The sequence below is a fragment of the Danaus plexippus genome, chromosome 7 (assembly GCF_018135715.1).
Source record: "Danaus plexippus chromosome 7, MEX_DaPlex, whole genome shotgun sequence".
Classification (NCBI taxonomy): Eukaryota; Metazoa; Arthropoda; class Insecta; order Lepidoptera; family Nymphalidae; genus Danaus; species Danaus plexippus.
In genome coordinates this window covers 2,765,515-2,781,327 of record NC_083541.1, presented here as the reverse complement: position 1 = coordinate 2,781,327, position 15,813 = coordinate 2,765,515, and the positions used below count along the sequence as shown (strand labels likewise).

The following is a 15,813-nucleotide window of genomic DNA, read 5'->3' as shown; positions in this document are numbered from 1 at the left end:
CGTCAAAACCGTTCACAACAGTAGGTCCAGCCACGACGGTCTGAAATTGAAGAGAAATATATTTTACATATTATATATACGCGTGGTGACATACAGCTTGATATATATGTGTAAGATATAAAATAAAATAATGCACGTTTCTAAGCTTAATAGTATTCTTATGTATATAATTTAATATTATATTAATAATGTAATTGACTGAATATTTTTTCATACACTCAGTTCAGTAAGTAAGGACTCAGTACACTAAGTAAGGACTCAGTAAGGAGACACTTAATAGTAATCCAAGCGGTTATAAAATCTTTGGTCAAATCATATGCCCAACAGGTTATTGAACAGTTTACAGTACATTAATCACTATGTAAAAAAATTACTGAGTAATTTTTGTATTTAGTGCAAGAAACAAGAAAAATATTTGCATATGTACGGAACAAGCATGTCCATATTATTCGAGTCGAACATGTACTATCATAAATATTTATTTTCTAAAAATGTATATCAAATATCATGTTTACAGCCCGTTAAGGAGATTTGAATTGATTTCAAGGTATATATGTATTCATAATATTGCTGATCAATTTAGAGCGAAAACCAATTTCTATTGATACTTATTGGTTAAATGTATTAAGCAATTAACATATTGTAATAAATATTGTATTTCTTACCCTGGAGACGGGAGCGGCGTAAGGCCAAGTGGTGATGAATTGAGGAGCGGCGGCAGACAGAGCCACGAAGCAAAGGAAGAAGAACACCTAGTAAACATTTATCATAATATACAAGAGATCTTGATTGGTGGTTTTATATGAATTATCTTCAAACATTATTAGTAATTAAGATTATCCATACACTTCTTACAGCTTATTTTCCCTATGATGATGAGGATACATATAGTAAAAGTATAATTTCAATTACTTATCAATTTTGTTCTAGTATTCGAAATATAATACTAATAATGACTTATAATTTTTATATTATTCAATTGTTATTATAGATAATGGTATACGTACGAGGAATTTCATTTTGATGGAGTTGTTGTTGGGTAGATCTCACTAGAACTGCTTTGATGCCTTCTGAGTGCAAACTATGCTTATCTGGGGAAGACGGACGCATTATATACTGATACAGAAGGTCACCTAGTCCTATGATAGAAATCCCTAAGCACAAGTACTAAGGTCAAGACATATCTGAATATCTAAATAAAACTTGTCTTGAAGAAAAAACTTCTCGTTAAACATTATTCCGATACAGATATGGTAAAACTATATTAATTTATTGGGTCAGTTCTATGAGATCGACATCTGTTGGTATTTGATATTTTAAAGTACCGTAAAATTATATAATGTTATGCGATTGACTTATAAATAAGCGTGCACATAACAAACGTGAGGGAACTTCTTGAAATTCTGGTTAAATAGCATTTTATGTTGATATGATCCATCAAGCAAAACACTTGTTTGATAATCTTCGCCCTAAAATGTGGTCGCGTAATCAAAAACTAGTCAAGATTGATAAATATCTATCAAAATTGTATGTATTCTTTGTGAACACAAATTTCGGCAATGCATAACATATGACGGGCATGCAACATTTAACTATTGCTATTATATTTAAAGTGTCCAAATCAAAGAAACTGGTATAAAATTTCAGAATATTGTGTTATTCATTGGAATATATATGTATATATATTAAATGTAATATCTAATGCAATTTAAGGAAACAAATACAAAATAAATTTCACGCAAAATATAACACTGGGTTCACCTACTTCCATGACGTTGCAAAACTTTTAACTGTTACCGAAATTCAGATCAGATTTGGGCAATTAAGTGTTTCAATTAGATTTGCTCCAATGTAAGCATTATATATTTCTATTTAAAAAATATATAAAAAATATTATTTTAATGTATGCACAACCAACTTGTATTGATGTTGAAGTAACTTGATGAGTACTACTTATAAATAATGATGCATTTTTGTTTTCTATTTTGTATTTTCTCCATTTGTTTTATTTATAATATTAAAAAAATCTTATTAAACATGTTTCCTGACAAAGAAAGAATCCAGAGAAAAATATTACTTTATTTTATAAGTGTAAAAAAAATAGTATTATAATCTTTGTTTTCTATGTAATACAAAAGAAACACTTTAGTATAAATTTAAATTTACATTCAAATTCCTTTACTTGATAAAATGGAAAGAGTTTATTCCTTTAAAAGCCTTGTAGCGTCTTCATCAAAGTCTCAAGTATATCTGTCTATAATCTGCTGTTAGATCTGGAGATAGCTAGATATCTACAGATTATTTAGATAAAAATAATATAAGAACTTTTTAACAAGTTATATTTATTAACACAGGCATTAACATTGACATGGTTAAAGACTTTGTTTGCGTGGCAACATAAACTATAGCAACATAAATATTCATTCTGAGCAAGATTAAAACGTTGGCGTTCTTTACAAGCTATTACCATAAGTAACTTGCTTGTTATAGATAATTACTAAATGCATTTCCCTATATTACCTCGTGAATGTAACGTTGTTATGCATTGTCTAGTCTTCGTAGTCTTTGTCCGACTTTATGCACATTTTTTTTTTATTACAATTAAATGAATTTTAAGCATGACTTTACTAATTAAATATGTATAATCACGAAGCATAGTTCATATTGTTTTTATTAAAGTAAATTACATACGGATAATATTATGTACGATTACGGTTTGTTTTAATTGTTTTGTATATACCGGTACTCAAAATCTAAAGGCGATCAAATATAGCCATTGCTTATTAAAAGGCTAGAGCGTCGGAAATTAATTTTAAAAAGCCAAATGGGTGTTCAAAACTCATCTGAATGTTTGTTAAGACATTAAAGCAAAAAGTACCTTATGTCTTAATTAATAAAATGTTTTTTCGGTATCAAGTCTCATGTGTTCGTCGCCGCCAGACTCCTTCGGCTCGAGGGCGTCCGCGCGGTAAACGGCGTTTTCTATCCAAACGGCAATACGATCGGATATAGCGACCATAAAACGAGCAAGTCTACCAGGGTGGGTACGGGAGGGTTTGGGTTCACCTACGTATAAAAAAAATATGATTATGGCTGTAATTAATAAAGCATGGACATAGTGGATGGAATGGTTTTGTTGATGTTTGCTAAGTTGATGTTCACAATCGGAGATTAAAATACCGATATTTGTCCTCTTTAGCAACCTTTAATTAGCTATTAACCAATAAATTAAAATTGTTACAGAATCCTACATTTTACGATACTAGGTCTTTTATGACCTTAATTGTCTATTTATTCTAATTCTTTATGATTATCTGTCAGGATGTCTCGGAGTCCTGTTTTATATGATTTTTCGATTTTATAATCTTAGTATAAGTCTATCTAGCCTGGATCTATGTAGTGAAATATCGATTTACTTACTTCTTAAGTTTATAATTAAAATAATTTAAGGAAGTTAGCTACTATTTAAAAGCATAAATTAAACACAACATCCGAATATTAAAATGCAAGGAATCTAACAAAAAAATTGATCATAAACCTAATATTTCGGCCACTCTCTCCAACACAACATCTGCTATGCTCCTTAATCTATTCGATACCAACATTTCCTTTTGTCCTTTAGCAATATAATCACAGAGACGGTAAGCCACCTAGGAAGAAATTAACATATGTATTTGATCTGGTATGCAGTAATAAATTTATTATATATTGAATTAATTGACAAGATGGAGGCTTTAACAGCATGAACTGTTGTTTATAATACATTTTATTATACCTTAAACATATCAATAGCATATAATTCTCTGCAACAAAGCGTTACGTATACTTTATTTTGAATACTAACCACTTAAATGTTAATCTTTTCTATACCAAAGAAATTTATTTCTAAATATAAATGATGCATTATATTAGGGACACTTAATTCATGAAGTACCGATTTTGTTACGTAACATTTAGTATAGGTCTCAATTAATTGGTGCTACCTGGGCACTAAAATTAATCAGCCACTTCTGACGCTGACGTAACTCTTTCACTCTCTCATTTTGCTCCCGTCGACTAACCATTCCGCCAGGACCTGACCATCTCTTAGATGATTCACTTAGCGCTTGAAAATATTGCTCTGTCTGTCTAAAAAAAGCAAATTCCTTATAGAAATAATATTCTCATAGCAAATTGTGTGGATTTATAAAAATAAAGAATCATTCATACTCCGGACTTAAAAAATAGTCCTCTTCTAAAGCGCTCTTTATTTTATCCCTGCGTTCTGGAGGCAATATAGCACATTTCTCATCCCATAGAGAACGAAGCCGACGAGAGTTTGGGCGAGCCAACATTTCTACCCTCTCCAAGTTGCGGCGAAGTCTTGATCCTATTTTCTTCATTGGCGGTTCTTATGAAATAAAATAAAGTAAATACATTCCTATTTCTATTTCTGGTTGAAATCAGAAATATCAACTACGTCTACTTTATGCGGTAATGGGGCATAACTGATAATCAGAATTCTTTTCACTATTATAAGAATAAAAAAATGTCCATATTATGAGTTTAAAATATTTTTTTTAAATGCAAGCACTTTATTGCGCCACTTTAAAATATTTTTGATACACTTAATTTTTAAATTTAAATCAGCATAAACCAGAAAAGTGTGAACAGTAAATAATAAAATTAGATATAATGCACATACACAGTTCATACAAACATACTAAATATTTAAATTACCGTTCTAAGAAGTGGTAATTAAATTAGAAATAAAATGAAAAAAAATCAAATAAGTACTTAACAACAGCTAGCTTTGAAATGAAGAAATATGAAATTGGAAATCTTCTCATAAACAGTAATTTTATATTCATGTATTAATAATTTATTTATAAGTACCTGGGACATCTTTAAGAACTTTAACATTTTGTTCGGACTTGGCAGAAATATTTGACTTAGATTTTTCCAGCTTCGGTGTTCCTGGTCCTCCTTCTTCCTCTTTCGATGATTTCCTGTTCTTAGGCATTATGGAAAAAGGTTCTGTACAGTAATTTTATTTATTAAAATACAAATAAGTCCATAAAAATAGTTATTTAATGACAGATACTATTTATTTTTTATTTTCTTTTTTTATTGGAAACCTCATTTTGTAAAAATCAACAGTTCGCTCATGTAAGTACGTATCTATCTTGCAAAATCGTAGACCAAATATTCTGTAAATGTGCTGGTTACCAGAGTCTTAAAATTAAACACCGGGTAACAGCAACATAAAAAAATTTAATTCAATAATTCAGCAAAATTTCCTTATGTAAACAAATGTTTTAATTGCGCTTAAAACGGTTTTTTTGTGAACAAATATCTATTGTTTTTACAGAAAACTAAGTTTTTATTGAGATACGCGTCAAGAAAATCGATGGAGCCATTTTAAAGTTATCTGCTTTTTTGGTTGGAAATATAGTGGAAATTTTTAGTCTTAAATTTAATTAGAACCTTCACTATGTGGTACTTTTAACCTCATATTGCATCCAAGACATATTCGTGACTATGAAACCCTACGAGCAATAATAGCAGAAGTTGTATCGCGTGATACTTCCAGGATGTTTATCTCTAGATTATGGCATTTGATCAAACGTGAGATAAGTGCTTCAGCTTAATTAGATTCCTAAAGAAAAGTACAATACCATATACCATTCTCCATTTGCTGTCATCATTTTACTCTGTACCCACACATTAATTTGTCGGCTAGTTTGTCACAGTTAGCAACGAATTATTTTCTTTTTTTTTTCATTTTGTTCTACTGTCTTTTGGATTATTTCTCCATCTACTAAGCTAGGATTTTAATAAGGTTCTATGTATGTACTTAGTTTAAAATAGCACTGTCAAAAGCGACTCGCCATGTTAGTTATTAAACTTATCACCTGACCAAACTGATGAACGCTGCGGATCTTAAAAAAATTGTAAAAAGCTTCACATTTTTTATTCCTTACGTTTTTTTACTTTCTAATTGGTTTGTAAACTTTTACATATAACATTTTAAGTTAATTATAATTTTTGTAAGATCAATTAGAAAAACTACAAGATATGAAGGTATTCAGTACATTTATAAGTGAAAGACTAATCTCAACAGTCGCCGAAAAATTTCAGATATTTTTTTTTTAATGATTATATAAGCACAAGATAGTTATTAATATTGATCACATCGCTTTTCACCAAAACTTATCTTGACGCCAACATCATTTGTTGCTTTACTTGTGGGATGTCTAACTAGAATCTGCAAAGAAAAGTCAGTTACCCAAAAAAGACGACCTAATACCCTTTATTTGCATTTAAGAGAGGTTTATTTCGATATATTTCTTTAGCTACCTCATATAATCTGTACGACGAAAGCGGTTATCCTAAACCGAATTAGCAATTTAACCACTTAAATAAATGTTATTCCTTCAGCGGGTTTATTACAAAAAATTAAAAAAAAAAACAAACATCAAATTGTTTATTTCACATTAATATATTTCTATACATTAGTTTCATTCATAACAAGTAAAAAATAGTCTTGAATTTAATTTTTAGCTCTTAAACAAAGCCAATTTGAACAATCAGGGGTGCCATCATTAAGATGTCCTGTATTCAGCATGTTTTCCGGTTGATATGGCAGATGCCAACTATTATCATGATTTTGTGCACAAGGTGTAAATGTCAGCGGGGCCTAGAAACAAATATAAATATTTGTTATTATTTAAAAAAAAAAATATCCAAACTATATTTATATGCAATGCAATAAAAGCATTGTTTATCATTGTTTTCAATTCAATAGGAATTAAAATTATTTTGTATACACAATAAGCTTTAAAAAAATGAATTAGGATACTGTCACCCATATTTATCTGTGTACAGACACAAAAGAAATATAGGTAATTAAGCATAGATTTTAAATAAAACTTCAAAATTAACAAAATATTATTATTACCTGTATGATGGCTTTATGTCTTGGAACGAATACCATCCATTGGTGCTGCCACTGCCACATTTGAAACAAACGTTGCAGGTTTTCATGCTGCAGAAGGAACCTATGACCCCTTAAAAGATCTCGCGATACAATATCTGTTTCCGGTCCACTGAGTATCGCCGCTGTTATAAAGTACGGATCATCCTGAGAACTAGAATTTTTTTAAACATATTTAGTAACTTGAAATTAACCAATCACAAGTCACAAAGTTAATGATAATTTTTAATAATGTATATCTGTTATATTTATTTGACGCGCACTAACATAAATACTAATTTTATTTGTAACCAGACTTCGGACCATTTAATAAGTAATAACTCTATTCTTATTTTAAAATATCTCATTGAATAAAATTATTTAATGATATCTAAGGTTTTCATATACATTTAAATGACCCCTAGTTTTTGGGATACTATGTGTTCTCTATTATTTTATTTGTACATGATATAGTGTAGGAGTGTCAGACAGACAACCCTTTCATTTCGTCGGGATCGTGTACATAGATATTAATAAAAAATACGTAGTTTCCGAAAAAATTTCATTAATTTAAGTTAAATTGTTGTTTAAGTCGTACTTACATATCATCTGTAAAAAAGCTATAGACTTTCTTTACAGTATGCATTAATGTACCCCTCTTCCAGTTCAACATGTGCTGCCTGCCCAGAAACAATATTTTCTTATTTTGATCTAGGAAGTGATTTACTACTAAGTTAAGTATTTTTATTCTTTCATTCACATCACCTTTTCCTATGCTGTAAGCTATGTTTAATGCGTCTAAAACGATATCATAAGGTGCTGTCTTTTCAACAAAACTTGTAAATCTTTTAAGCTCTTCAGGAGATGTCTTCAAAAAGAGGTCGTTCCCAAGTATTAACTTTTCCTTAACAACCCTCTGGAGAGTCGCAAATTCATCTTCAGACAACTTTATGCAGTCTAATTTTAAATTACAACATTCACAATGTCCACTAAAAAAAAAAACAAACAATAAATATTGTACACAACTTTTAAAAAAACATTAAATGTTATAATTTTCATTACCTTTGCTTTTTTATTTGTGTAAATCTACCAATAAAATTCAGCTCCTCAAAAGCTTCCTTCAGTCTTTTAGCTGTTGTTAAAGTTACAACTTCACAATTGTTTGATATGTGAAGACATATTTCATTTAAATATTTTAGCATAGTATTTTTATCTTTATATCTCCTGAAAATATATCTAATCCATTCATCATAGGCGGCATCCTGAAGAGGTCTTTTATCGTTCAAACTTAATTGTATAAATTTCATAGCCTCAGCTTTATTATTATTTTTAAATAGTGTACCTATCAGTGTACTATATGCTGAATGAGTTGGCACAGAACTTAAGTGGATATCACTTAAAAGTCTTTTACACTTTTTCGTTTCATTAATAGCACATAAAGCATGAAGCAGTTTTTCACAAGTAGTGTAGTCTAGCACTTTATATTTTTTATACAACTGGTCATAGGTATTTAAAATGAATTCTTTTTCATTCTTTGACAGATCATTTTCCTTAGAATATTCATAATAAAAGTTTAGTAGTCCATTTATTGCACCTAAAGATAAATCATCACTAGATAATTTCAGATAGCTAGCATAGGATAATGCTGCATCAAATTTTTTTTCCCCAACCATAACTTTTAACATAACAGCATCTATATTTTTTGGGTTCAAAGAACCTCTTTTTAGAAGAACATTTTCTTTAATCCCTTTCCAATCCATCTCTTTATTATCAATACTACTTTTTAAGTAACTAATTTGATCAATAGCATCAGTAGAAGGCTTATTTATGAACCTTTGACATAAGATCAACACTGAAATTAGAAAACATATTTATGAAATCATATACTTAATAGTTGATATACAAATAATGTATTATTTCAGGAAAACTAACTATTATTATTAACAGGCATAAGGCGTTTTCGAAAAACGCAAACGTTTTTGTAAATAATATTCATGGTTATAAAAATATTTTTACTACTTTTTACTAAAACTTTTATAAAACTATTCTGTTAACACATCCTTTTATTATATTTAAATTTCATTATTTTTCAAAGTTTTAATAAATGAAATATTTGAGTTTGACAACAAAAATTAGGTTATTAACAGACGTCAACTGATGTACACCAGAAATCAAAATACTTTAATTCACACTTTTCAGTTTTCAATCGTATGACTCCCACTTAAGAATAAACATAAAATATTTTATAATTTTATATTAGTTGAGAAATACGAACAACGTATTTAAATAATATTTAATTTATTTCATATGTATATTATATGTTCTAAACTAAAGTATAGTAAAAGCTAATAACATTTTGTTTTACTCCCAGAAATATACATAGGGTGTTTATTGATTTAATTTTTTGATATATTTTTTAAAAGCCTAACGTTCTCTTCTTTTGGGAGAAGCGTGTTATTTGTACTTAAATAAAATGCAAATCTAAATAAATTATATTTATTCCAAATAGGATTAAAAAAGTTTATATATCATTGACAAAATTACTTAAAGGTTTTATAATATAAAATTTTAGAGACATATACAAAATTAATATTATTATTTATAATATAGTGAATAGTGAATACCGTATTCAGGGTACATAGAAATAATTGTCTTTCCTACAAATCTTAAATGTCAGTTGTCATATTTCATTAATAATAAATTGGTACGCGTCTGAAGTTTGAAATGTCTATGTTGTAAGCTTAACATTGTTGGTTACTTTTTGTACATACTAGTCTTAACACTGTAAATTGTGTGGTAGCTTTAAAAGTGTGTAAAATCATATATAAAACCAATCTGTTTTATGTTTGTTAAATAATTTGTGCCCATGGATCCAAAAACCACAAAAATGCCGAAGGTAGCAAAAGTAAAAAACAAAGCTCCTGCAGAAATACAGATCACTGCCGAACAGCTCCTGCGAGAAGCCAAAGAACGTGATTTAGAAATATTACCACCTCCACCAAAACAAAAGATATCTGATCCAGAGGAATTAAGAGAATATCAACATCGTAAAAGAAAAGCGTTTGAGGATAACATCAGAAAGAACAGACTTGTGAGTTAAAATAATTATAGTCTAAACTTATTAAAACTTTTATCAGAGTTAACAGTGGATTTAAATTTCTTACTCTCACTTTCATACCCAATTAATTAAGTATAATTTTTATAGGTTATTGGTAATTGGCTCAAATATGCACAATGGGAGGAGTCACAGAAACAAGTACAAAGAGCTCGGTCTATCTATGAAAGGGCACTGGATGTGGATCACCGAAATGTCACCCTTTGGTAAAATAATTATTTAGGCATATTTTCAAATGACTATAATACATAAAACACTCCTTAATATATAACAAATTTGTTTATTTGTATTCCTTAGTCAAATATTTTTTACATACAGCTGTACTCCCATATTTACATTGGTAAATTTAGTTGATCTAAAAATTATGTGTAAATACCAATTTACTGACTGACTAACTGACAGTCATATATGAGTTACTTTATTTAGCCATAGAATAAAATATAATAATAAGTTAGATATACATATAACAACTCATCATAATTTGAAATTTTTGTATATATAGGTTGAAGTACACTGAAATGGAAATGCGTAACAGACAAGTGAACCATGCTCGTAACCTGTGGGACAGAGCAGTCACCATATTGCCGAGGGTTTCACAGTTTTGGTATAAATATACCTATATGGAAGAAATGTTAGAAAATGTAGCTGGAGCAAGACAGGTAATTTATTATTGATGATTAAATTATATCCTTGTAAAAATGATCTTATCACTTATTCAGAGATTGGTCTTACCTCATACTGTTTAAACTTTACATTGAGTTCCGAGGTACTAAGGAATATTATTATGTGTGGTAATGAACTGTCAAGTATAAAAACATATAATGAGTTCATAAAGTAAATACTTTTTAATGCAAGACACACTATATTTGTTTTATAATTTATCAAAGCTTTAAGGTATTTTGTTGTATATTAAAATAATTTCTAGCCTGTACTCAAATTATTATATTCATCAAATTGTGTATATGATACAAACAAATAAAAATTTTATTGTTATGGAATTTTGTTTTTAGGTTTTTGAACGATGGATGGAATGGCAACCGGATGAGCAAGCCTGGCAAACTTATATTAATTTTGAATTAAGATACAAAGAACTGGATAGGGCCAGACAAATATATGAAAGATTTGTAATGGTCCATCCAGATGTTAAACATTGGATCAAATATGCAAAATTTGAGGAAAACCATGGTTTCATAAATAGTGCAAGGAAAATTTTTGAAAGAGCTGTTGAATTTTTTGGTGATGAAGAATTAGATGAAAGACTTTTTATAGCTTTTGCTAAATTTGAAGAGAATCAGAAGGAACATGACAGGGCAAGGGTAATTTATAAATATGCATTGGACCATATTCCTAAAGACAGAAACAAGGAGCTGTATAAAGCTTACACAATACATGAAAAAAAGTATGGTGATAGATCTGGTATTGAAGATGTAATTGTCAATAAGAGAAAGTACATGTATGAACAGGAAGTCATTGAAAATCCCACCAACTATGATGCTTGGTTTGATTACATTAGGCTTGTTGAAAATGATGGCAATGTTGATGACATCAGGGACACTTATGAAAGAGCCATAGCTAATGTACCCCCTTCTAAGGAAAAGCAATTCTGGCGTAGATATATTTACTTATGGATTAACTATGCCCTTTATGAAGAGCTTGAGGTAGAAGACATAGAACGCGCGAGACAGGTTTATAAAACATGTTTAGAGTTGATCCCTCACAAAATATTTACATTTTCGAAAATATGGCTGATGTATGCACAATTGGAAGTAAGATGTAAAAATTTGAAACAGGCAAGAAAAACTCTAGGTATGGCCCTAGGAATATGTCCCAGGGATAAGTTATACAGAGGATATATTGACTTGGAAATACAATTAAGAGAATTTGATAGGTGTAGAATTTTATATCAGAAATTTCTAGAATACGGACCAGAGAACTGCGTAACTTGGATAAAATTTGCAGAACTTGAAACTCTGTTAGGGGATATTGATAGAGCAAGGGCAATATATGAGATAGCAGTCGGACAGCCCAGATTAGATATGCCTGAGTTGTTATGGAAGAGCTACATAGATTTTGAAGTTGCCCAAAGTGAAACCGACAAAGCCAGGCAGCTGTACGAAAGATTATTAGAAAGAACGGTCCATGTTAAGGTTTGGTTATCATACGCAAAATTCGAGTTGAATGCTGAAAATCCCGATAACATCAACACAGAATTAGCGCGCAGAGTCTATGAACGCGCTAATGAAAGTCTGAAAAGTGCGGGGGAGAAAGAATCTAGAGTATTGCTTTTAGAAGCTTGGAAGGAGTTTGAAACCGAAATTGATGACAAGGAAAAACTCGAGAAGGTTCTAGCGAAGATGCCAAGGAGGGTTAAAAAGAGACAGAAGATTATAAGTGAAGCTGGCATCGAAGAGGGGTGGGAAGAAGTATTTGATTACATATTCCCAGAAGACGAAATGGTTAGACCCAATCTTAAATTGCTTGCTGCTGCCAAAAATTGGCGTAAAAAACAAGTTGTACCAGATAATTCAGAAACTGAAAGTAATGATGAGCAAGACAAGAATTCCGGAGACACACAAGAAGAGGATCCAAGCAAAGAAAGTGCTAATGAAGAATCATGATATGATGTTATTACTTTTCTAACAATTACAAGTTTGACTGATTTTAATGTTTCATTCAGATTTAACTCTTATAAATTTATAAAGCAAAAGGTTTATTGTTTGCAGAAAAAAAACAAAATTATAAATATTGCCTCCATATTACTTAACTGGACTGAATCAAAAATTTTATTGTAGTGAATAGCAATACAGGCTAATGTGGCAACTTTTTACTATAAACCTTTGGTTAGTCCCTAATATTGCTTTTAGTGCAGAAAATTTGATTTGTATGACAACACCAGTAACAAGTTTTAAATATACTTTGCTATTTTTTCAATACTATTCCTTCATATTTTACATATAACATTTATTACCTCTTATGTATATTTTGTATATGGTATAATAATAAGAAATATAAGTTTGTGCACCAAATTTAGAATATGAACCATTGCAACTTCCACAGATTAAATTCTAGAAGTACATAAACCTCCATTGGTTTTGATAAATAATAATCCTGTTTATTCTGTGAACAGTAACTTTCAGAAGAATATTTATAATTTAAATATTTAGAAAAAAAATAATAGATTCTCAGGGTTTCTTAAAACTTAAAAGACAACTGATATTTCCAGAATATTTTGGATTTTATTTTATACCAATTATTATTATTACAAAACAATTTCTGTGCACATTACATATAGTACATAATAAAATATATCCTTACAAAATTTATAAGGAAAGGCAAAATGAAAACCATACTTAGTTGAATATTTTAATCGACATCTTCAGGTCTAACTGGATGGGCAAGTGGTATCACTGATTTCTTACTTATATCCCTCGAGCATGCTTTTCTCATATCTGAAAGAAAAAAATATGTTAACACTGTTACATTAATAGATTGTAATTTGTATGTGAATTGTCTTATAAGAACGGCTACTTTGTATAATTGTTTTTATATGAACGATACAGGTAGCACTTCTTAGGTCCTGTTCTCATATTCATTGTTTTTATTTTTTATTTCTAGATTGTCATATCAATATAAGGACATCATTGCTTAAAATCCTACTGTTTGGCATTTTTACACTATTTGGAGCCACAACTATATGACATGTAAGAAATAATAGGCACATTTATCAGATGGACCTATTTCTCTATAGATCTTCAAACTATTTTATAGGTGGAGTTGTTTCACTTACTCATATAATATTATTTCAAAGATGAATTAATAATATGTTAAATTGTAATCATGACTGCAATTATGTATAAATTTAATATATGTTAATATACTAAGAATGTAACTTTTAATAAAGGAATTCAGATATTCTTTTTATCTTCTAAATATTGTATGTGTTAGCTGCTTATCAAGTTATTTTTATATCATCATCATCCATGTTTTATTAATTCAAAAGTGTAAACCAATATGTATAGAAAATATTTAAAAATAATCTTTTAAATACATATTGTAAGTTATAAATAATTAACTATTATATATGTTCATTAGAATAATAGAAATATTACAAATACATATAAAATTGTTATAGTTAATTTTTGCAATACCATAAGCATCTTCATCGGGATCTCCTGAGTAATATTCTAAAACAGTCCTATACACAATATATCCAAGATTTTTATACATATTAATTGCCACTTTATTGCTAACTCTCACAAATAAGTCAACAAAGTATGCCTTTTTTCTGAAAAAGAAAAAAAATAATATAAAGTCGCTTTTAGGTTTACATTTTTTAAGTGGAATAATTAAATTCACAATTGTAACACTTTGATACAAATAATAAAAACTGTAGGTAAAGTGATCATTTTCTATTAAACAAAATATCACACATGTATTGGATAAATTAATTCTTCCAAGGTTCGAAATATATTATTAAAAGTAACAGTATGAGAACTCACTTTTCGGACACTTCTTCCAAAATGTTCATTAAGGTTGCAGCCAGACCCAAACGCCTGTAGTCTGGGCTAACAGTTAATGCTGTAACATGGCCATGCCAATTTTCACCATGACCCTCTGCTTTTCCCATAACTATAAAATTTATGGTGTGTTTTAAAATGATGAAGTTTGCTTTGAAAGATATTAATTTAGGATTTTTTTTTGACTTACTGTATCCCATAATTTCTCCACTCGGAGATTCGGCAACCTGAAAGTACTCCGGCCAGTGCGCTAAATATTGTGTGTAAAAAGACAAACCATAGGTCTCTGTCAACGGATCCAAATTTCTGAAAAAATAAAAATATAAGAATAGTTATAACGACAATTCACATTCAAGATAAAAATTATATAGAAATTAATTTACCGACACGTTGTTAAAGTATAGCATGTCTTCACATGTAAAAGGACGTATTGTTGTCATAATTAATTCTTATTAATTACACTTCTTATTTAACCTAAATCACAAAGTGTATTTTGTAATTAATTTAAATTTCACGTTGCTACGATACCTATCCTAATATAAAATTAGTCTTTTGTCAAGGCTGTGACAAATGTCATTAAATAATTCAAGCTGCGAACTTTAAAACAACCTATTTGTCTATGATGAATAAAAATGTATAAAAGCAATTTAATCAAACTTAAAAACAAAATTAGATTAATAAAGATAGGCTCCAAACGTGTTTACGAAAGAGTGTTATGAATAAATACATGACTATAATAGGAGTCTTGGAAACAAAAAAAGTTACCCATGTATAAACATTTATATAGTGTTTATGACATAATCTAGTAGAAATTACAGTCCAACAAATAGTTAATCATGGGCACATTTTGACAAATCAATGTTTTCAGTACTAGTAATTTTTCACATTTTTATGATTTAATTTTAAACATATATTTATCTACTTTCTATAATGTACTGAAATTACTTGAACTTGACTGATGCGCGTAAGCCTTGCAATAAACATTTTTTTTATATCTCAACACTTGAACACTTGATTAACTACTTTATTTATAATCTGGCCTTTAGAGCATAGTATAAAAAGAGATATATGAATTATTGCTTTTCAATTTGTGTAATTCTTAAAATATTTTTATTAGTAATATAAAAAAATATTTTCTATTCTTCATATAAATAATACCAATTCATTCTAATAAATTCTTAACACTTTTACCATTAAATTGTTGCCATTTAAAACTACGTTGTCTA

The 15,813-nt window shown here is 29.2% G+C and overlaps 4 protein-coding genes across 4 annotated transcripts; 1 reads left to right on the top strand and 3 right to left on the bottom strand.

The window, feature by feature from the left end:
- Positions 1-1,007: 1,007 nt before the first annotated feature.
- On the bottom strand, positions 1,008-5,110 carry LOC116770785 (uncharacterized). The gene is made up of 6 exons (XM_032662393.2): positions 4,876-5,110; positions 4,210-4,390; positions 3,984-4,128; positions 3,539-3,650; positions 2,879-3,066; positions 1,008-1,091 (listed from the first exon to the last, which is right to left on the bottom strand). Exons 1-5 carry the CDS (start codon positions 5,000-5,002, stop codon positions 2,891-2,893), a joined length of 741 nt encoding a protein of 246 aa, XP_032518284.1. The 5' UTR covers positions 5,003-5,110; the 3' UTR covers positions 1,008-1,091; positions 2,879-2,890.
- A 1,341-nt stretch (positions 5,111-6,451) lies between these two features.
- LOC116770784 (mitochondrial ribonuclease P catalytic subunit) lies at positions 6,452-9,133 on the bottom strand. Its single transcript, XM_032662392.2, has 5 exons — positions 8,888-9,133; positions 8,018-8,807; positions 7,558-7,944; positions 6,941-7,130; positions 6,452-6,679 (listed from the first exon to the last, which is right to left on the bottom strand). Exons 1-5 carry the CDS (start codon positions 8,949-8,951, stop codon positions 6,533-6,535), a joined length of 1,578 nt encoding a protein of 525 aa, XP_032518283.2. The 5' UTR covers positions 8,952-9,133; the 3' UTR covers positions 6,452-6,532.
- Positions 9,134-9,648: 515 nt separating this feature from the next.
- On the top strand, positions 9,649-12,730 carry LOC116770668 (protein crooked neck). The gene is made up of 4 exons (XM_032662239.2): positions 9,649-10,046; positions 10,161-10,276; positions 10,573-10,729; positions 11,081-12,730. Exons 1-4 carry the CDS (start codon positions 9,822-9,824, stop codon positions 12,686-12,688), a joined length of 2,106 nt encoding a protein of 701 aa, XP_032518130.2. The 5' UTR covers positions 9,649-9,821; the 3' UTR covers positions 12,689-12,730.
- Positions 12,731-13,281: 551 nt separating this feature from the next.
- LOC116770848 (N-alpha-acetyltransferase 20) lies at positions 13,282-15,176 on the bottom strand. The gene is made up of 5 exons (XM_032662480.2): positions 14,975-15,176; positions 14,778-14,893; positions 14,570-14,699; positions 14,219-14,355; positions 13,282-13,519 (listed from the first exon to the last, which is right to left on the bottom strand). The coding sequence occupies exons 1-5, from the start codon at positions 15,025-15,027 to the stop codon at positions 13,434-13,436; spliced, it is 522 nt and encodes a 173-aa protein (XP_032518371.1). The 5' UTR covers positions 15,028-15,176; the 3' UTR covers positions 13,282-13,433.
- Between the last annotated feature and the right edge of the window lie 637 nt (positions 15,177-15,813).

What these genes read in the sequence shown, in the direction of transcription:
- LOC116770785 (XM_032662393.2), bottom strand. Translation starts at nt 5,002, where the DNA reads ATGCCTAAGAACAGGAAATCATCGAAAGAGGAAGAAGGAGGACCAGGA. An exon ending in GACTATTTTTTAAGTCCGGA is followed by an intron (nt 4,129 to 4,209) that starts GTATGAATGATT and finishes TGCTTTTTTTAG; the next exon opens with ACAGACAGAGCAATATTTTC. An exon ending in GAGAGTGGCCGAAATATTAG is followed by an intron (nt 3,067 to 3,538) that starts GTTTATGATCAA and finishes TTTTATACGTAG; the next exon opens with GTGAACCCAAACCCTCCCGT.
- LOC116770784 (XM_032662392.2), bottom strand. Translation starts at nt 8,951, where the DNA reads ATGAATATTATTTACAAAAACGTTTGCGTTTTTCGAAAACGCCTTATG. An exon ending in ACACAAATAAAAAAGCAAAG is followed by an intron (nt 7,945 to 8,017) that starts GTAATGAAAATT and finishes TTTTTTTTTTAG; the next exon opens with TGGACATTGTGAATGTTGTA. An exon ending in GACATAAAGCCATCATACAG is followed by an intron (nt 6,680 to 6,940) that starts GTAATAATAATA and finishes ATTTGTTTCTAG; the next exon opens with GCCCCGCTGACATTTACACC.
- LOC116770668 (XM_032662239.2), top strand. Translation starts at nt 9,822, where the DNA reads ATGGATCCAAAAACCACAAAAATGCCGAAGGTAGCAAAAGTAAAAAAC. An exon ending in CACCGAAATGTCACCCTTTG is followed by an intron (nt 10,277 to 10,572) that starts GTAAAATAATTA and finishes TTGTATATATAG; the next exon opens with GTTGAAGTACACTGAAATGG. An exon ending in ATGTAGCTGGAGCAAGACAG is followed by an intron (nt 10,730 to 11,080) that starts GTAATTTATTAT and finishes TTTTGTTTTTAG; the next exon opens with GTTTTTGAACGATGGATGGA.
- LOC116770848 (XM_032662480.2), bottom strand. Translation starts at nt 15,027, where the DNA reads ATGACAACAATACGTCCTTTTACATGTGAAGACATGCTATACTTTAAC. An exon ending in ATGCTATACTTTAACAACGT is followed by an intron (nt 14,894 to 14,974) that starts GTCGGTAAATTA and finishes TTATTTTTTCAG; the next exon opens with AAATTTGGATCCGTTGACAG. An exon ending in TGGAGAAATTATGGGATACA is followed by an intron (nt 14,700 to 14,777) that starts GTAAGTCAAAAA and finishes TAAATTTTATAG; the next exon opens with TTATGGGAAAAGCAGAGGGT.